Source organism: Saccopteryx bilineata, chromosome 4 (genome assembly GCF_036850765.1).
Source record: "Saccopteryx bilineata isolate mSacBil1 chromosome 4, mSacBil1_pri_phased_curated, whole genome shotgun sequence".
NCBI lineage: Eukaryota > Metazoa > Chordata > Mammalia > Chiroptera > Emballonuridae > Saccopteryx > Saccopteryx bilineata.
The window spans coordinates 213,816,866-213,836,997 of NC_089493.1; the positions used below are offsets into that span (position 1 = coordinate 213,816,866).

Consider the following 20,132-nt stretch of genomic DNA (forward strand, 5'->3'; position numbering starts at 1 on the left):
CTTTAAATTGTTGTTACAAGTGTAAGTGCCTTGAATGTATTAAATACTTCAGAAATAAGATGCTGATTACAAAGCAATTTGTTTACTACATAAAAACCATTATGTGCTGTTTGAAGTATATTAGTTTGGGTCTGGAGTAAAAGTAAATTACAGTAGACTCATGCCTACCCTTCCTGGCAAGATCTCATAGAGATACAAAGACTAGTAATACCCTTTTATTAGTGGAAAAACTGGTTAGCTAGAAAGTCAGTTCACTTTCCATGAGGTGAGCCTGCAAACCCCGACAGGAAAGAGCTGTAACAAAAAGAGCATAGGCCTAGCTTGGTCTGCCGGCTTTGCGGAACTGACACTTCCTGAGACAGACATTAAAAAAAGAAGCAGTCTTTTGAGACAGTTCATCCCACAATAAAAGTAACAGTTCTCAAGCATTATATGTTTTAGGCACTGTTTTTTAAAAGAATTAATTAAAAGTATTTAAATTTTTTAATGAGTTGATAAGTTGATACTATAATTATACCTTTTTTATAGATAGGGAAATTTACCTGAGAGGCTAAGTAAATTATTTAAACCAGTGGTTCTCAACCTGTGGGTCACGACCCCGGCGGGGGTCGAACGACCAAAACACAGGTCACCTAAAGCCATCGGAAAATACATATTTATTATACGCCTAAAGCCATCGGAAATACATATTTATTATACAATACATTTTTAAATAAAATATGTATTTCGGAAAATACATATTTATTATACGCCTAAAGCCATCGGAAATACATATTTATTATACAATACATTTTTAAATAAAATATGTATTTCCTATGGCTTTAGGCGACCCCTGTGTTTTGGTCGTTTGACCCCCACCGGGGTCACAACCCACAGATTGAGAACCGCTGATTTAAACCATCAAGTCATTCTTGATTATTTTGTTTTCTCCTATACTCTATAGCCAAACTCCACAGGAACATCATGCTGACTCTGCCTTCACAATATATCTAGACTATCACCATGGCCGGAATCTGACTTACCTGTTTCTATCCTTGCCCCCTTAACCCTTAACATTGCACAACAGGCAGAGAAATACATTTCTAATATGAGTCAGTTCGTGTCAGTCCACTCTTTAATACTTGCAGATACTCTACATTTCATTCACAGTAAAAGCCAAAGTCCTAACAAGGGCATCTAAGACACTAGAGTGACGTTCCATTAGTTTTATATATTTCTCTCTCTCTGCTACCCTTCTCTCTCACTTGTCTCCACTCATACTTCTGTCTTTTAAAATATGCCAGGTTCTTTGCCCTAGTTTTCACTTCGCCAAAAGGGTTTTTTTCTCAAGTATCCTCTTGCTGTACTCTTAGTTCTTTCACATTTTGCTCAAAACTTAGCCTCACAGAGGCTTACCATACACCTTATTGAATACTACTACTTGACCTACCCTGTAAACCACTTACCATCGGTGAACATATAATTTATTATCTCTGTCCCTCATTAGAATACAAGTTATTTGGGGGTAAGAATCTGATTTGTTTACTAATATATGTCAAGAACCAGAACAATGCCTGGTACTCAACACACATTTATCAAATTAATTTATTAAGTGGAATATTTCTAGTCATTAAATGACAAAGGTATTTGCAACTGAAGTCTTGCTTCATGAGCCTGCATACCAAACTTCAGTGCAAAAACTTGCTTTTGTGGCTGTCAGACTCTCAGAATCAAATTATCTTCTTCCTTGAAGAGGTGTATGTAAGACTTCCTTCTCCAGAACTGTGCAGAGTGGGCCCAGAAGCCTTCCCTACTATCATCAGTGGGTACTAGAAATTGGAAAGCAAAGTTGTGTCCTTGCCTACAGTATCTTCTAATATAATGGAATCCTGTGGGATTTTTTTTGTCTTTATATCAACCCCAACCTTAATATAATTTATTGAAGACCTATATAAATTTTCTCAAAATCAGATATTTAAATCTAAATTAGTATAGTAATATGTCTTATAGCAAATTACAAGTATGTCCTATTCTGCAGTTAATACTAAATATTATCACTATTGAAATAACTATTAAATAACTACTACTAATCTATAGAAATAGGAAAATAGTTATCACTATTTATCATTTGGGCCCAATGTATCTTTTTAAATTTTTTATATTCTAAGTCATTTTACAAATAATATGTAGAAGTAGGAATAAAAGGACAGTCCCAAAACAACGTTATTAGAAAATTTAATAAGAATTTAAATGTTAGCAAACTCAAATTTTTGTTTGACCTTTCTATGAAGGGCTTACCTACCTGAAATGGACAGTTGTCTTTTAAATGCAAGTAATTGTTCATGCACTGTCATGTGTGGACCTGGAACCATACCATCTTGTAAATCCTAACTGCAGATTTCAGATACATTTTGAATAAGTTCTTGTTTACAGTTACTCTGATTCTTCTTGCTCTTTTGCTATCAAAATGGAATCATGAGTCCAGATTTTAAATATATCTTTTCTGTTTTCTTGTTGATGATACTTTCTTGTTTCTATATTTCATCATCAAATGCAATTCTTTTGAAAACTTTGATGGCTCATATTTTTGTTGGAGAGTACAGTTTTCTTTGCTTTTGTAAGTTTAAAATATTTTTATGTTCATCAATTGCAATGACCAATGCAGTAAATTTTTAAAATTTCTGCATTATATGTCTCTTTCCAATAAACTTTGGATACAAATCACCTTTTGTCTGTTTACAAATCATATGAAGTAAATTTTACTGCACAGGCATAAAAATGTAAAGAATAGTGTTATTTCCTTTGAGCAGAAAAAGATAATCTAAATTTGTGTCACAAAGTATTGCATGATCATATCCTTCCTATTGAATAGTTAACAAATGGAAATACCATATTTCTTCCCTGTCCTAGAAATATATTGTTTACACATTAATTCTTGAGTTTTCAGAAAATTATCAAAGATAATGTCTTTTGAAGAATTATAGTCTTACCAAAATCAATTTTAACATAACACTAGATCCCTGCTATCTGTTATTTTGCATTCACCTTCTGATTGTTTTAATAAATGTCACACATTTCTTTGTCAGTATTTTCTTGGTTATAATGAACAAAGAATTAAGAGTTCTGCAATTACAGCCTCAGTGACGACTAATTAAAAAAACAAAAAGTCTGCACAAAGGAGAAGTGCCCATCTGCTTCTCCACCCCTCCCCCTCTCCTTCCTTTCTGTCTCTCTCTTCCCCTCCTGCAGCAAGGCTTCATTGGAGTAAAGTTGGCCCGAGTGCTGAGGATGGCTCTGTGGCCTCTGCCTCAGGCGCTAGAATGGCTCTGGTTGCAACAGAGCAATGCCCCGGATGGGCAGAGCATCGCCCCCTGGTGGGCGTGCCGGGTGGATCCCGGTCGGGCGCATGCGGGAGTCTATCTGACTGCCTCCCTGTTTCCAACTTCAGAAAAATACAAAACAAAACAAAAAAAATAAAAAGGTTTTTTTTCTTCTTTAAAGGATAATAGTACTTTGCAATGTAGTTTAAAAAATAGCCAAAGGGTGATGCTATATAGATAATTTATTTTACTGTCACATCATCCTCTAGGCCAAAGATTGGCATACTTGTTCTGTAAAAGGTCAGATAAATATATATTTTAGGTTGCTTGAGCCATTCTGTCTCCGTCTGTTACCAAACCTTGACTTTGCAGTGTGAAGCCACCACAGGTGCTACATAAGGAATGAGAGTGGCTGTGCTCCAGGAAAACTCAGTGTCCCGCAGCAGTCAGTGGGCTGAATCTGGCACACGCAGCGTGGTTTGCCAACTCCTGCTCTTTAGCATGCTTGGGAGTAATTGTTGAGTAATGATGAAATTGTACCTGGAATGATGAAACAGCAGACTGTTTCAAGATATAGGGAAAATAAGATCCATGAGACTCTCATGTCTTAGATTTATAAAAGGATCACATGGGCCCATAAAATCTGTAGGGATAAACTCATAAAATATTAATCCCTGAAAATAGAATGCTCAAAAAAGAAACTAAAAGACTAAAACCGAGTCTAGGGTACCTGATAGTAATATTAAAGATTGATTTATTTTGGAAAACTGATTACAAAGGCACTTACATAGTTTTGATGTCATAATTCTCTTTGTTATTTGGTAGGGTGGGTTAGCAGTTAAGATCTCTGCATTCCTAAAAGTCAGTGTTACATAAAGTCATGCAATAAAAACCACAGGGTAATGGGAAAGTTTGATTAGGGGCACAACATCACATCTTCATCACTGACACTTAAAAATAAAAACCTAATAAAAATGTAGCATTGTTTTTAATACATACTAAGTGGTTAAGCAGTAAATACTACAATAAATATGGCACTTGACCTTGAAAACGATCTGATTTCCTTGTGGAAGTCACATTGGAAAGGTTTTGAATATTGTGAAGTGGAAGGAAGGGAGTGGTCTGAAATCAGATGGCAGTGTAATACCAGATGTGGATGGATGGGCATGGCATGTAACACTTGGGGATCTGAGGAGGATCTGAGGTGTGTTTTGTATATTCCCACGTATCTCAGTTCGAGTGCAGTTTTCTGCATTCATTGAGTGTTTCTCACAGATGTATTGATCCATAAGCAAACAGGATTTTATGTTTAAATTGGTTCCTAATTCAATATCCTGGGACAAATTTATGTTTTCAAAACAATGTTATTTGCTGTAAAACACAACAAAATTAACTGTACTGTAGTCCCCCTTTATCAAGGGGAATATGTTCCAAGTCCCTCAGTTGATGCTTGAAACCAGTTAATACCAAACACTATGCATACGGTTTTTTCGTGCACATACATACCTACCAAAGTTTAGTTCATAGAGTAAGAGATTTTATAACAACAGCTGATAATAATAATATAGTGTAATAGAAGTGATTTAATTTGGTCTCTCAGAATACTTTACTGTGGGCACTCACCCTTGTGATGATGTGGATGATAGTCTGCCTGATGAGATAGAGGGAGGTGACTGACACATGCACTGTGACAGTGCTGGGCGACAGTGTGGGTGCTGGAACATGGCGCTGTGATAACCTCGGCCACTGATGGGAGATGGCTAATGAGCGAGTGGCAGGTCCAGCGTGGATCACTGGGAAGGGGGTGGTTCACGTCCCAGGTGGAGTTTCATCGTGACACGCAGAATGGCATGCAGTTTAAACCTATGAATTGTTTTATTTCTGGAATTCTCCATTAACTGTTTTTGTACAATGGTTGACTGTGGGTAACTGAAACCACAGAAAGCAAAAACAGAGATAAAGGGGGATTCTACTATATTTTTGAAAATAGCTTATTGTCCGTGTTCTAGAGAAATGGTAAGGAAACCTTTTTGACAATTTCTGTGAGAAGCAAATGATCTCTTAATATATGTTACATTCTTTTAGGTTTAAGTACTTAAAATATTTCTCAATTTATGATTTTTAATTTGTAATTGAGTAGATTTTACTTAATTTCCATCAAGAATTCATGAAACAATTTTAATACTTTTAAAAACTCAGGATCAAGAACAAGTACTCAATGATACAGTGGATGGCAAGGAAATATATAATACAATTCGTCGAAAAACAAAAGATGCCTTTTATAAAAATATTGTTAAAAAAGGTTATCTTCTAAAAAAGGGTAAGTGTAAATTTTAAGACTAAAGATTTAATTTCAGTATTTTATCATTTACAAGAGAAGAATTGTAAATACTGGGTATTCAACTTATCAGTGAGATCATGTATTTAATAAATTGTTTTGACCTGAATTATTAGTAACTGGCCTTTTAGACCTTTTTTCTAAGCAGTCTTCAAAATCTAGATATATTAAGTCCACATTTCCAAGCAGAGTTTTAGGAAACAAAGGCACTTACATAGTTTTCTTGATGTCATAATTTCAGTTATATATATATTTGATGTATATGTTTCCAGTTACATCTTTAAATCCTGAGGTTGGCTCCAGTGCTGTGTTATTTGATTTGCCTCCTCCCTACCCCATACACCCCACCCCTCCCTTTTTTTTTTTTAAGAGGAACTCACTACGGCACCTGGCAACTTCATGGTATTGATGTTTCTATTATATATATTTGCCTCTATTTGACATTCATAAATGTTAGGGGGTAAGAGGGGGGTACATGGTTAGTGGAGGAGTTTTTTTGACTGAAAAAATGAATCGTGATAAAAATTTTAAAGAGTTTATCATAATGAAATTTCCAAGGATGTAGTTTAGGTACCCTAACAAGCAGTATAACAAATGTCATTTTTCTACAGATAAATTACAAACAGTTATGTCATTTTATAAGAATTAGTGTGTAATTTAAGCTTTGGAATAAAAATCGAAGTAGATTTAATTTTTAATTTCGGCATAGGTAATTTTTATGATTTTAATATATATGATTTCATAATTCAACATTTGGCTAAGGGAAAACTTTTACTTTATTAACAGGGAAAGGAAAACGGTGGAAAAATTTATATTTTATCTTAGAGGGCAGTGATGCCCAACTTATTTATTTTGAGAGTGAAAAACGAGCTACAAAACCAAAAGGATTAATAGATCTCAGTGTATGTTCTGTCTATGTTGTTCATGATAGTCTCTTTGACAGGTAAGAAACTGGTTTTCTATTTCTTTTGTAATTGTTTTCTTAATAAAACAGTATGTTCAGATCACTTTAAATCATAGCAAACCAATTTTGAGAGCCCTAAAACTATCTAAAAATGTCAGATTTACTTTCTAGGATAATTTTTGTCTTCCTTACTTATGTAAGCTAACCTATGCACCAAATTCTACTCTATCAAAAAATAAATAAAGAATAAACAAAACAGAAACAAAAGCAAAATTAAAAAAATAATTCTACTCCAATGGATTACACAGCAATCTTCAGAGTGACATTTCCTGTAGTAAGACTTAATCTGTATATAGCATGTGTCTTCCCTGTCCCTACCACCAATCTTGAGTGACTACCTGAGGCTAGTCATTTCCCCATTTATCACATTCTCTGTTAACTTTAGTGCATCAGTAGTATAGGTTTAGTCAGTTGCGTATTATTGATAGACATGCTTCTAAGAAATTTGACATTGAGAAACATTGAAATGTGAAAACAGTTGCTTCAGTAGGAAAGAGTATTACAGATTGGATATTAAAAACATTTTTCTTCCCTTAATTACAAAGTTTAAATATATATATATATAATGAATATACTAAAACTATATATCCTGAACATCACAAGGCAAATCCAGTTCTTGATTACATCTATTTTTTTGCTCAAGTACAATAGTGTTTCTTTACCTTCCAGCATCAGTATTATCAATAATTCATTCTAGAGTCTTTAGATACATTGACCATTTTTATTACCTATTCTTATGATTAATAAAACACAAAGCAATTAAAACATTTTTAACAACTTATTTTTCTGCTGTAGGATGGCATTTCTCTAGGCAGATCTAGTTTTATCCTAATTAAATGGGTAACACTACATGAGAAATACTTACAGAACTATAATCTTGCATTTCTTTTTCCAAATTGTGTTTCAGAGATTACATTAGTGTTTTTTGTGATTTTAATAGATAGTCAATTTTTTTTTTAACTGGTTAAAATAGGTTTATGAGATGCTGAACTGAACAAAATAGTTTCTTAATGACACGACTTTTGGAGCCTTAAGTAGTGTTTATATTATGAATCGCTAGAGGTGAAGTATAATATGAAGTATTTCATGAATTCATTAGATGGACTTTGATACTTTCCCTCTTTTTTCTGGATACTTCCTAATACCTCATAAAAACAGCTGTTCTAAAAAGCAAGAAGAAAAAACAGTTTTGGTAAGAGCTCTGGCTGCTTTTCCACTTTCTGCCTCGTCTTCTTTGAGTGTGCTGGATTCTTTCTCAGACCAGCTTCCATCATGGTACCAAGGTGGCAAATAATACCAGAGAGAGAAGTGAGCATTACCTCCAGAATGCACTGTTGAGCCACTTGACAGTTTCTAGTCTTGGGTTACCTGAGGTAGCAAAAGAATGGGATTTCCTTCATAACGTTGAGAACATTGCATGCCCAGCCCCGCTCCTGGAGATCATCCTACCCGAATAGTGCGAAATGGATATTGGGGAGACAGTCACACTGCTTGCTCCGTAGTTTATTTGTGAACATAGTTTATGAACAGTTGCAAAAGGGAGGAGAATTTGGGAACTAGTTTATTGAGATGAGTAATATAAAATAGGTGGTTTAAGCTGAATCTTGAAGGATAAGTAAGAAGTCATTCAAAGAAACCAGGAAGATATTTTGGAAATAGGGTTTTAAGTTTCTGATTGATCAAGAGGCTTCATGATAGGAACACTTAAAGGTTTTATATCAGAAATTCATTCTGGAAAATAAGCAATACAGAGATACTTTTATATGTAATACTTTGTAGACCTAAGTTCCATAAGAAATAATATATTTACATGGAAATTAGAATCCAAACTGCTTTAGCTACATGTTTTCAGTTCTATGGGAGGAAATGGGATCAGAATACCACTGTCCTATTTTATACCAAAGTATGTAAGCTGTACAGAGTTTATGATCTAGAAGAAAAAAGCTTTTTGGTGAATGATTCTTACTTTGCAGATTTATTGAAGAATGGGTAAACTTCAATATATAAGTCATGCACAAAAAGACATTAATGTGTTCTGACAGTTTTGAATTCAAAGCAGAAATTCAACTTTGGAAAATGAGGTTAAAATGATTCACTATCACTAGTAATATTTATAACTTGAATAATATGAATCTTAAAGAATTATTAAGTTTGAGGAAAAGCTAAATATTTTGACATACTTTATATGAACAGTTGCAATTGGATTGAAAACCTGTTTGTACTATCAAAAGAAAAGTCAACATTATATTTGACAATTAGAGAAAAGAACTGCCAGAGTTAAAAAAAGATCAGCTTTTTTAAGTGCAACTTAAAAAGACTGAATCACCCCTACTCTGCTTAATAATATCAAGAAAGGAGTTTCTGTCTAGCACTGAAAAAGCAGTGCATACACAATTTACCATTTGCTACCAGATCATAGCTTGCTTGTAGTGCAGTTTCTTGTTGAAGGTGACTTAAGAATTTGAAAGCATTTGAAAAAGTCTGTCATTAATTGTATTTAATGACACCAAGTTTAAACTTAATAGGAAAAGTTGTATCACAGATCTCTTATTTTAAAAAAGTGAAGGTTTTTGTCTTGTTTTATTTTTTTTTGTTTGTTTGTTTGTCTTGTTTTAAATATGCCAGTTTCCCATCAACTGTATTTTTGTATGCCTTACTGTGAAATATATAGTTGGGAAGTGCCAAGAAAGACTGAATGCCAGAGAAACAGCATCTGTAATGTATATTTCAAGGAAGTGAAAAGACACTTCTACAGGCTAACAGGACTAGTGAAAAATAGGTTAATACCAAGTTATCTATCATAAAACACAAAAATCATAGCACAAAAGGGGAAATTGTGGATAAATGCTATTATCTTCTTTGTTGTGTTATATATGGCAGGCATTGAACATTTCTTGCTTTGTGTAAGCATAGAATCCAGTACACTGATTGACCTTTAGCATTTAGGTTGAAATCTCAGGTGAAGTTAAAGGCAGCTCTTTGCAAAAGATGTGAATGGTATGCATGCTCAGCCTGTTGTGAAGGAATGTGGACAGCTCTGCTCGTTTGGCTGTTTTGCTGCCTGCTTTAATTGCACAGCTGTACAAGTTTTTTGGATTATTTTCAATATTAAGAGATCTCTTAGCACTCTGTACCTTTATATGAGGTTTCTGAGTCTTAATACTGCTTTATAGCTTTTATTTTAAATTTGTATTGAATGTATTGGGATGACTGATTAATAAAATTATATAGATTTCAGGTGTACAGTTCTATAGCACATCATCTGTACACTGGGTGCTCACCACCCTAAGTCAAGGCTCCTTCTGTCATCATTTATCCCCTTTACCTTCTTCTACTGCTTTAAATTTGAAATAACCACTTCACAGGCACAAGGTAAAGACATTTCACAGATACAGAGTTCATTGTAATGTGATATATATAGGAATTTATACATTTTTATCATTTCACTGTTTCAGTATTGTTTTATCTTCATTAGGTAAGAATTTTTGGCTGGATATTAAACTCTAGGTTGGCAATTATTTTCTTTCAGCATTTTAAAGATTGTTTTCTGCCTTGCAATATTTTGTCATTCTGTTTCTGTTTTAGAAATAATATCTTTTCTTTTCAAGGAACTTTTATATTTCTCTGGATGCTTAGATTTTTCCTTATCTTAGATTTTTAGCAGTTAAGCCAAAATGTGCCTACTGTAATTTTATTTTAAAATTTATCCTGATGTTTATAGAGATTCTTTAAACTCAAACCTGATGTCTTTTGTCAGTTCTGCAATGTTCTGTTTCATCTCTGGGATTTGTGTTACATATTATATACCTTTTAACTATGCCCATTGTGTCTATTATATAGTTTTCTATGTTTTTCATCCTTTTTTATTCTCTGTGCTTCAAGATGGATTTTCTTTTTTGTCTTCTAGTTCACTAATCTGTTCTTTTGAAATTAAATGCATTTATTAAAGTCTTAATTTTATTATATTTCTCAAATTAGAATTTCCATTGTTTTATGTCCGGTTATCTGAAAAGTTTTCTATTTTATCTATTTTCTCAAACATTTTAATTACAGTGTTTGAAAGTATATCTAGTCTCTATTTGATTATATGTAGGTCTTTTTCCTTTGTCTGATTTTACTTTGGGTTTTCAGTCATTTGATCCTGATTCCTATAAAGTCTACTTACATTTGATCTAATGGTGGACATTGTGTATGAAAAATTGCAGAAGCTAAAGATAATGTTATTGCTTTCAGAAAGAATGTTCTTCTGCCAGAAATTTACATAGGGGTAGTACATCTTGATTCTCAGAGATGAAGCAGAAATACCGGTGAAGGCTATTTCTGGTTGTCCCTTATTCTGAAGGCATAGCTCTGCTCTGCAGGGGACTCAACAAAAAACCTTCTCTTCTAAAAGCCCTGAACTCATTTAATTCTCCAGCACTGTGAAGCTGCTGAGTATGCAGGTTAGCATTTTAGCATATTTAGCTGCTGCTTTCTATTTCACATCTCAGGTTTTAAAGGTATATGCTTTTCTTGCCCTATATGGGTAGGAATCTGCACATACCGTAAAGGAAAAATTGTGGAGAATGTCAGGCTTACCTCATATGAACTTGGCACTTCAAGTCTTAGCTGCATTGATTGTTCTCCGGTGACTTTGATCAGTTCTTTTTAGTTTAGTTTTGTTTATATTTTATCCATCTAGGAGGTTTAGTCTAATATCAGCCACTTTCAGAATCAGAATATTTTCATTTACATTTTCTATTATTTTATGATATTCTCAAAGCATGAAAAAGATGGTTCTTTTTGGTTAAAGCAAGAAATAGAAATAACATTTGTTGAGTTTCAAAAACATGAATGCCTTTACTAAACATTTGGTAAATATTTTCAAGGGTAGTTAGAAAGAGCACGTCTTCAAAAAAGATATAAACTATTTGATATTGTACTTAACCCTTTGAGTAGTATGAACGTTCATGTACATCTTTGTGCCTCCTGACCATCCAGATAACAAAAATTTTCATTTTAAAAATGTGTAAGGCAACATTAAAAAAGGCAAATGCATGTTGTTCTTGTTTCCATAAATTGGTTATTAAACAAAACTCCCATGGGTCAGCGAGCATTAAAAACACTCACTGCTCAAAGGTTACATGTTCTGTGAATCAGTGCAGTGCATAGATGAGGGTAAGGACCAGTATTTTTACTGTGTGAGTCACGGTGCAGTGCACAGATGAGGGTAAGGACCAGTATTTACTGTGTGGGTCACAGTGCAGTGCATAGATGAGGGTAAGGACCAGTATTTACTGTGTGCCATTGTCAGGTCATCTGACACTCAGAACAGGCATAGATGATACTTCCATTAACACATGAGGAAAAACCGTCAGTTGTAAAAAAAAAAAATTGAAAATACATAAAATTATAAAGAAGAAATTTAAAATCCAGCACCATCTACTGTGAGATAACCACTAAGAACATTCTGGTCAATGAACATGTCTGTAATCTCTGTCCAGTGAACGTCTGTATGTTCTGTGTCCTACATGAAGCAGGAAGCTTAGAAACATTTTACTTACTTTACAAACTGATTGGATTAGCTATGTGAAAGTCTAGCATTTCTGCTTCAATTTCTTTGAAACTTTTCTTTCTAATGTCTTTTAAAATTAATTTACACAGTTTAAAATTTTTAAACTTTGAAAGATTAATAAAATTTTAATAGTGCAGACAAAATTTTCTAAGTTATATGCAGCTGACATTTTGTTTTTAGTAATGATGTACAATGGAGTATTTATCTAAATTTAAAATTGTTAATTTCATATAAGTTATAGAATAATATATTGTGATTTTTTTTGAGTGGCTTATGTGTTTATTACTTTCTGTTAAGCTTTCTAATAACTTTTTTGTTTGTATTTAAAGGCCAAATTGTTTTCAGATAGTAGTTCAGCACTTCAGTGAAGAACATTACATCTTTTACTTTGCAGGAGAAACTCCAGAACAAGCAGAGGTAAGTTAATTATGTCTTTAATGTAAACAATTTAGACCATCAGTTACAGTTGACATACAATATTAAGTTAGTTCAGGTATAGAATATAGTGATTAGAAATGTATATACTTTATGTCTATGTTTTGTTTAACTAGAATAGAAAACTATTGCACTTAAGATAGTGATAATTACTGGCCAGTGTCACCCCAATAAATTCAGTGTCACACCAATAAATTCAATAAAATTTTTTTAAAAAACTAAAATGATAAAAAGGTCTAAAATCTAATCATCTTTTTATTTTAAGGAATGAGAACTTTCATGTGTAAAACATGTTTTTGAAAGAAATGCAAAAAAACACAGTGAAGGGCTATTAGGAATTGAGAACTCTATTTTAAATTGACCTTTAAATATTTTGTGATTTTGCGTACAACTGGGAATGCTTATTTAAAATCCTCTCTGTAGAAAGGTTATAGACATTCTCAGTATAATTGAAAGGTAAGCCAGTTAGTTTTGCTGACAAGTGTTGTTATTCTTAACTGGTTGAACTCCATATCTAAAAACAGAAGTTCAGTCATCAAAAAGAAAACTATTTTAGGAATTTTCTATTCTCTTAAGTGTAATGTCTAAATGTATTCTGTAGGTAAAATGTCTACTTTCAGCACTAGCCATTAATCTATGTGCAATGCTCTTCTAAAACCCTTTACTCAATTTTAAGTAATGCTGTAAAGAAGTAATGCTTTAAAAAATCTCCTTTAAAAATATTTTGATTTCTTTGAACCATAATATTTCCTGGTGTTCAGTGGTATTTTGTAGAAATATGGCTATATTTCTGCTTATACTCTATGGAAAGAACTTTAAGGTGGTTAAGATGTCAAAGAGGTCTATTGGAAATAGAAGATAAATTTAGCAATTCTGGATATGAGACAGATGCTTTTAAAACTGTGGATCATCTCATAATTTATGAAAGTATATGACTAATAAATTATGAAAATACCTTAGACTGTAGAATAACCGTGATGAATGAACTACTGTTTTCTGGGTCATAATTGAGTGTCATATTTGAAGTTTTTGCACAATATCTCAAATGCTCGGCATATAAAACACAAAACCATATTTTATATTTATATATCCCTAATTTTTAGATGAAAAAGTAGGCCTGAAAACATTTTGTAACTTCCACACTTTTATATTTAATGTTAGAAATTGAGTTAGGAAAGAAATTTAAACTTTAGTATCCTATCTTCTAGTATTTACTTTTTCCCCTTTTTTTAAATAAAGATGTATTAACATACCTTAATGATATTTCAGTATGTTTTGCATGCCTCACTTTAGTTGTATAAATAGAACATTTGGTCAGTTGACCTATATGCAGTTAGAGTATTGTCCTGCTACACCAAAGGTGTGGGGTCAACCCCCCTCATCAGAGCATGTATGGGAAGTGACCAGTGAATGCACAACTAAGTACAACAGATGGATGCTTTGCCCCCCCTCAACACACCCACATCTATCTCTCTAAATCAATCAATTTAAAAAAATACAACTTTTTCTTGGTGTATTTATATATATTCTTTTATATTCTGTATTTCCAAGTACTACTTAAGGTTAAAAAATACCACTGGTATGTATATCCAGTTTTTGTTACTTTGATGGCTATGAGATCCCTGGTTATTCTTTTCTATTTATAAAATCTGTAATAATTGTTCTTTTTTTTTAATTTGAATTTATTGGGGTGTGGTCTTAATTTGCTCTACTATAAAGATGTTTCTAAACATTGAAAGAGTTCAGATTTATTGAAATAACCCACAAATTAGAGACACTGAATAAAGCAATGGTATAAAGCAGTGGTATAGTTTTCTAGAAACATGCTCAAGTGAAATATTTAGATTTATTTATTTTTTTTAGCGAGAGAGAGAGAGAGAGACTGACTCTGCCAGGAAGGGAGAGAGATGGGAAGAATCAGCTTGTAGTTGCAGCATTGTAGTTGTTCATTGATTGCTCCAGCTTAGCCGGTGAGCCTGTTTTCCAGCTGGCATCCTCAGTGTTTTGAACCTGGGACCTCAGCATCCCAGATCAACGTTCTATCTACTGCTGCACCACTGGTCATGCTATTTAGTTTTATTTTTGATAAACATAAAATTTTTTTCTCCTTTCTCTAGAGCACTCAATGGCTAAACATTAAAAATGTAGCTACAATTTAATTTGAATATTAGATTGAAAAACATTTAAATCTAATGCTATATTTGAAAGACTTGCAAATAACTAAGACCCCCTTATAAATTTCTACTTATATTGTGCTCTAAAAAATGCTTATCATCAACTGCCTGACCTGTGGTGGTGCAGTGGATAAAGTGTTGACCTGGAACACTGAGGTCAATGGTTCGAAGCCCTGGGCTTGCTTGGTCAAGGCACATATGGGAGTTGATGCTTCCTGCTCCTCCCCCTTTCTCTCTCTCTCTCTCTCTCTCTCTCTCTCTCTCCCCCCCCCTCCTCTCCCCTCTCTAAAATGAATAAATAAAATCTAAAAAACAGTATGCTTATCATCGAATTAGTCATCACTTTACCTATTGGTTTTGCAGTCAGCCCTTCTTTCATAAAGGACATTAATTTTGCCTTAGGATACCTAAAGTGTAACAGCTTACCTATACACAAAGTTTTTTTTTTGGCTAAGTAATGGTCACTCATTGGTATACTTAACATTAATTTCTACAGAATCATTTTTTTTTGTCATTTTACTTTATTGGGGTACAAATATATTAAAGTATACTCAGTATACTTTGAGTTTAGAATTGGCAATCTTAAGGGAAAAAGTATCAAATTACAAAAAGTTGATTGGAAACTAAACTATAGTTTAGTATATTTCTTTGAATTGCTGTTATTTATTTTTTTGTAGGATTGGATGAAAGGTCTGCAGGCATTTTGTAATTTACGGAAAAGTAGTCCAGGGACATCTAATAAACGCTTGCGTCAGGTGAAACCTAACTTTTATTTGATATGTGCCTGTCCCATTTTGTTTTATTGCTTTGTTCTTAATTTCTATATAAACTGTTTTGGGCAATATTTCAAACTCTTTAGAGTTCTTAAGAGAAATTAATCTTGTCAGGCATTTTAAAACTCCCACTTGCTTCAGTAGCAGAGGAAATAGTTTTTTCTTTATGAAAGAGAATGTTCTCTATGTACCTGCTTAGTATTTAGTTCATAATGCCATCTTTTGAATACATACCAAGGGGGGGTTTTCTTCCACTCAAAATAACAATACCAAACCAACAGTAACAATGTATTATGTGGGCACTTTTTTCTTTAAAAAAATTATTTTGGCCTATTTCAAAAATGTGGAACTGAAGGCACTTATTGAAAATATCATCTTGAAGTATTCATTTGTAGAAATTGTTTTTGAAACGTATTACATAACTGTGCTATATATACTGTCTTATCGGAACCTTGACAGTACCCTCTGTGTTCATTTATGGAGTTAAGCTAGGCTTTTTCCATGTATGTAAAGTCAACTTTATATCCTCCACTTCCTTTTTTCTTTATAGTTCTCCTTAGATTAAGTTTTAAAAATTTAAGTAATTTTTACATTCTTGGGGTTTTGAGGAAGTTTAGTGCAGCATTAATTGACCACAGTGACTCCTTTTACTTGTGGCAATTTCTAATAAGCTTGGTGACTTTAACATATTGTTTTATTGGAAATGGATAAATGTTGCTATTTAGGTGACTACAATTGATATATTCTCTGTAACCAAAAGACTGATTCCTCAAGGAAATTACCTTATACACATAATCACTGTGTGTCCTCAAAATATTTTAACAGGTTGTAAGCTAGGGAAAAGCATTGCTGAATTTTTACAGATCGTGTCTTGTGTGAAATTATGATTTATAAGTATAATATGATATAGAGCTGTTTCTCTTGAACCCTTCATATGTGTCAGGTACTCTGCTATGTTTTACACATATTATTTTGAATCTTTACAACATCTTGCATTGTAAACTTTGTCCTAATTTTAGAACTGAGGAAGGTGAGGTTCAGAGAATCTGACTTGCCTAAGGCAAGTTGTAGGTGGCAGGAAGGAAAAGAGGACCTGATACTAGAAGGTAGCTGCTTCAAGTCTTGGTGTCAAAATAGACCACTGCGTTTTCGAATGTGTCCTTTTCTGTGTTTTAAAAATATATTATAGGCCCTGGCCAGTTTGCTCAGTGGTAGAGCGTCGGCCTGGCGTGCGGGGGACCCAGGTTCGATTTCCGGCCAGGGCACATAGGAGAATCGCCCATTTGCTTCTCCACCACCCCCCCCTTCCTCTCTGTCTCTCTCTTCCCCTCCTGCAGCCAAGGCTCCATTGGAGCAAGGATGGCCCGGGCGCTAGGGATGGCTCCTTGGCCTCTGCCCCAGGCGCTGGAGTGGCTCTGGTCGCGGCAGAGCGACGCCCCCTGGTGGGCAGAGCGTGGCCCCTGGTGGGCTTGCCCGGCTGGATCCAGGTCGGGCGCATGCGGAAGTCTGTCTGACTGTCTCTCCCCGTTTCCAGCTTCAGAAAATAAATAAATAAATAAATAAATAAATAAAAAATATATATTATAGCTGTGGAACTCTTGATAGAAATTAAATCTTCCAAATGAGTCTTAAAAAAAAAGTTGTATTACATTCTTTCTGCAAAAATATTCAATAATTAGAGGAATAACTTGTAAAACAAAATTGTATCCATAGTAATTGTTTTTGAAACCTAATGTATAATTCTTGATATCTGATATAACAATTTTTGTGCTTTCTTTAGGTCAGCAGTCTTGTTTTACATATTGAAGAAGCCCATAAACTCCCAATAAAACATTTTACTAATCCATATTGCAACATCTACCTGAACAGTGTCCAGGTAGCAAAAACTCATGCAAGGGAAGGGCAAAACCCTGTATGGTCAGAAGAATTTGTCTTTGAGTAAGTCTTATTTTATCATTACATTTAGTCATTTTCTTTTACCATATAGCATTTCTGTTCCCTTTTTTGGGTGGGGGTTTCTCAACTATCAAAACAGGTTACCAAGTTAAGGCATTCTAATAGTACATATATTTTTTTCCCTGTGGTATTTCTTCACATTAGTAACGGGCTGTGTCCTTTGCTTTTCACCTAGTCATTAACATGAATTAACATTACTGACAGGTCCTAAACAACTTATTAACACACAGAGAAAATGTTTACAAAAGTTTCCAGGGTTTATTTGAGGTTAAAGATGGTAGAGAAAGTGTAATTTGCTTGTATTTCCCTACATCAAGCTATAAAACATGTTTTGAATCTTTTATTATTGTAAATCTAACACATTCAAGTTGTTCAGTAGCAAAATAGGGGCCTTACTGGATATTAGAAATAAAGGAATTAGATAGTTTGATGCCAGGACATTTTGTTAATTCTTTTTCTCCTTGCTCCTTTAGTGATCTTCCTCCTGACATCAACAGATTTGAGATAACTCTTAGTAATAAAACAAAGAAAAGCAAAGATCCTGATATCTGTAAGTTGATATAAAATTTTTATAAAGTGAAAAATGGTTTTTATACTTCTAAAATTCATATTGAGATGTAAATCTAAAATGAAAATTCAAAAATAAAATACAAGTACAAGTAGCATAAGTTGAAGTCTTTTTTTTTTTTACTGCCAGAAGTATCAATAGTTCTTGATGAGACTAAGTTGTACATGCTCTGAACCTAAGCCGCTGAGATTGAGTCCCATATCTATTCACCTTCCCCTCCCCAGTGAGTAGGAAGAACAAGAACATAGTAACAGTGGTTATCTTTCTATTCCTTTATCCCTTTTTTCTACTTTTATGTTTTTCCTACTTTCCTATACTTCGCATGTAAGTGGAGAAAAGCCCTCTATTTATAAACATTGTCTTTACACATGAGTGCACTGTTCACTTGGGTAGTCAGACCCTCCCAGGCTTTTCTCTCCGCAGCGCGCCTCCTCCCAGCCTGTGCTAAAACAAGTGGCGGTGGGGTTAGCCCTTTACATAGGTAGCAATTAGGTCAGAAAGTCAGGTTTAGAGAAAGAGTTTTATGTATTGACAAGGAAGAGCCTGACTTTTTCATTATAAAATGTTCATTCTGTAATTTCCATATTATTTAAATGTTTAACATTTTTTAGTGGTTCCCATTACTTTGAAGATAAAATCTAACCTCTGCCCCCAGTGATGACATAAAAGAAAGACCCTTTTCTGATCCACGCTTCCCTTTTTGCTCTTACTATGTAATCTTTTGTATAGCCTTCTCTCTAGTTGTACGACCAGCTTTCTCATAGCTCTTACATTATCCATGGATTTTAAAAGCATCTCCCCTACCTTCTACTTGGACTGAGCTTGTGGCCCCTACCTTCTTTCTCTCTTCTCTCTCTTTCTCTGCCATTATCCTTAGCTACAGGTTCAGATCCTATTAAAAGTCAGCTTAAGGGTTACCTGTTTGTAATGGATTTTTAACTTCTATGTGCTGAATTAGATTTATTTCTGTGTACTCCATTATCATTAACCACTGTTATAGCACTTATCATACTGTACCATAATTGATTTCTTGCCTTCTTGGCTAGACTATGAGCTCCATGCAAGTCAGAGACCATGTCTGAATCATGTCTGTTTCCATATCCCTGCCTGTAACAGTCTGGCACATAGCAGACATTCAGTAAATGAGTGAAGTAACCATTTGGTATTGAATTTGTGGTATCACTGAAAACTTAATAAAAAACATTTAACACTACAGAGGAGGCAAAATATCAGGAAAATTTACTTGTGTGACTAATTTATAGTGTCATCTTTTTAGACAGTAATCATTTGATGTTTTTCTATCAAAGTATTTATGCGCTGCCAGTTGAGCCGGTTACAGAAAGGGCATGCCACAGATGAATGGTTTTTGCTCAGCTCCCATATACCATTAAAAGGCATTGAACCGGGATCCCTGCGTGTTCGAGCACGGTATTCTATGGAAAAAATCATGCCAGAAGAAGAATACAGTGAATTTAAAGAGGTATTAAGTTACTTACCAGTCTAATTATTTGTGATGGTTTAACAGAAATATTTAACATTTAATAAAAGATCCATTAAGTTAAATGTAGTAATTCTATAGCTTAATGCACACTGACAGGCAGAGAGGGTTAGGGTCTTTTGGAAGGATGAGGTCAGTCTTAAAGACAAAAATACATAGGCTACGACACATTTTTTAAAAATGTTTATTCAATAGGACATAATTCTAAATATCAGAACATAAAAGAATGTATTTTCTGTTCAACTCACTGAGAATGCTTAATGCTATATACTTTCAATAGTCTTTCTTGATGTCATTTGTAGCTTATACTGCAGAAGGAGCTTCATGTAGTCTATGCTTTATCACATGTATGTGGACAGGACCGAACACTATTGGCTAGCATCCTGCTGAGGATTTTTCTTCATGAAAAGCTGGAATCATTGTTGTTATGTACACTAAATGACAGAGAAATAAGCATGGAAGGTATAGTATGAATGTGTTAGTATGAAACTTTTAAAAATTGGTCAATAATTAGATTTTACATATCAAGTATATGTGGATTATATCTTAGAATATATTAAACCATTAAATCAT

General features: G+C 33.9%; 2 protein-coding genes across 4 annotated transcripts in view; one reads left to right on the forward strand and one right to left on the reverse strand.

Moving 5' to 3' along the window:
• RASA1 (RAS p21 protein activator 1) overlaps nucleotides 1-20,132 on the forward strand; it is a 114,708-nt gene that overhangs the window by 75,506 nt on the left and 19,070 nt on the right. The window contains exons 10-17 of the mRNA XM_066273755.1: nucleotides 5,499-5,619; nucleotides 6,424-6,580; nucleotides 12,485-12,572; nucleotides 15,442-15,519; nucleotides 17,318-17,475; nucleotides 17,967-18,043; nucleotides 19,369-19,541; nucleotides 19,862-20,021. Coding sequence (XP_066129852.1) covers nucleotides 5,499-5,619; nucleotides 6,424-6,580; nucleotides 12,485-12,572; nucleotides 15,442-15,519; nucleotides 17,318-17,475; nucleotides 17,967-18,043; nucleotides 19,369-19,541; nucleotides 19,862-20,021 — 1,012 coding nt within the window. The remainder of the gene's footprint in view (nucleotides 1-5,498; nucleotides 5,620-6,423; nucleotides 6,581-12,484; nucleotides 12,573-15,441; nucleotides 15,520-17,317; nucleotides 17,476-17,966; nucleotides 18,044-19,368; nucleotides 19,542-19,861; nucleotides 20,022-20,132) is intronic.
• CCNH (cyclin H) overlaps nucleotides 1-20,132 on the reverse strand; it is a 75,653-nt gene that overhangs the window by 1,422 nt on the left and 54,099 nt on the right. The gene's annotated exons all lie outside the window — the stretch shown is intronic.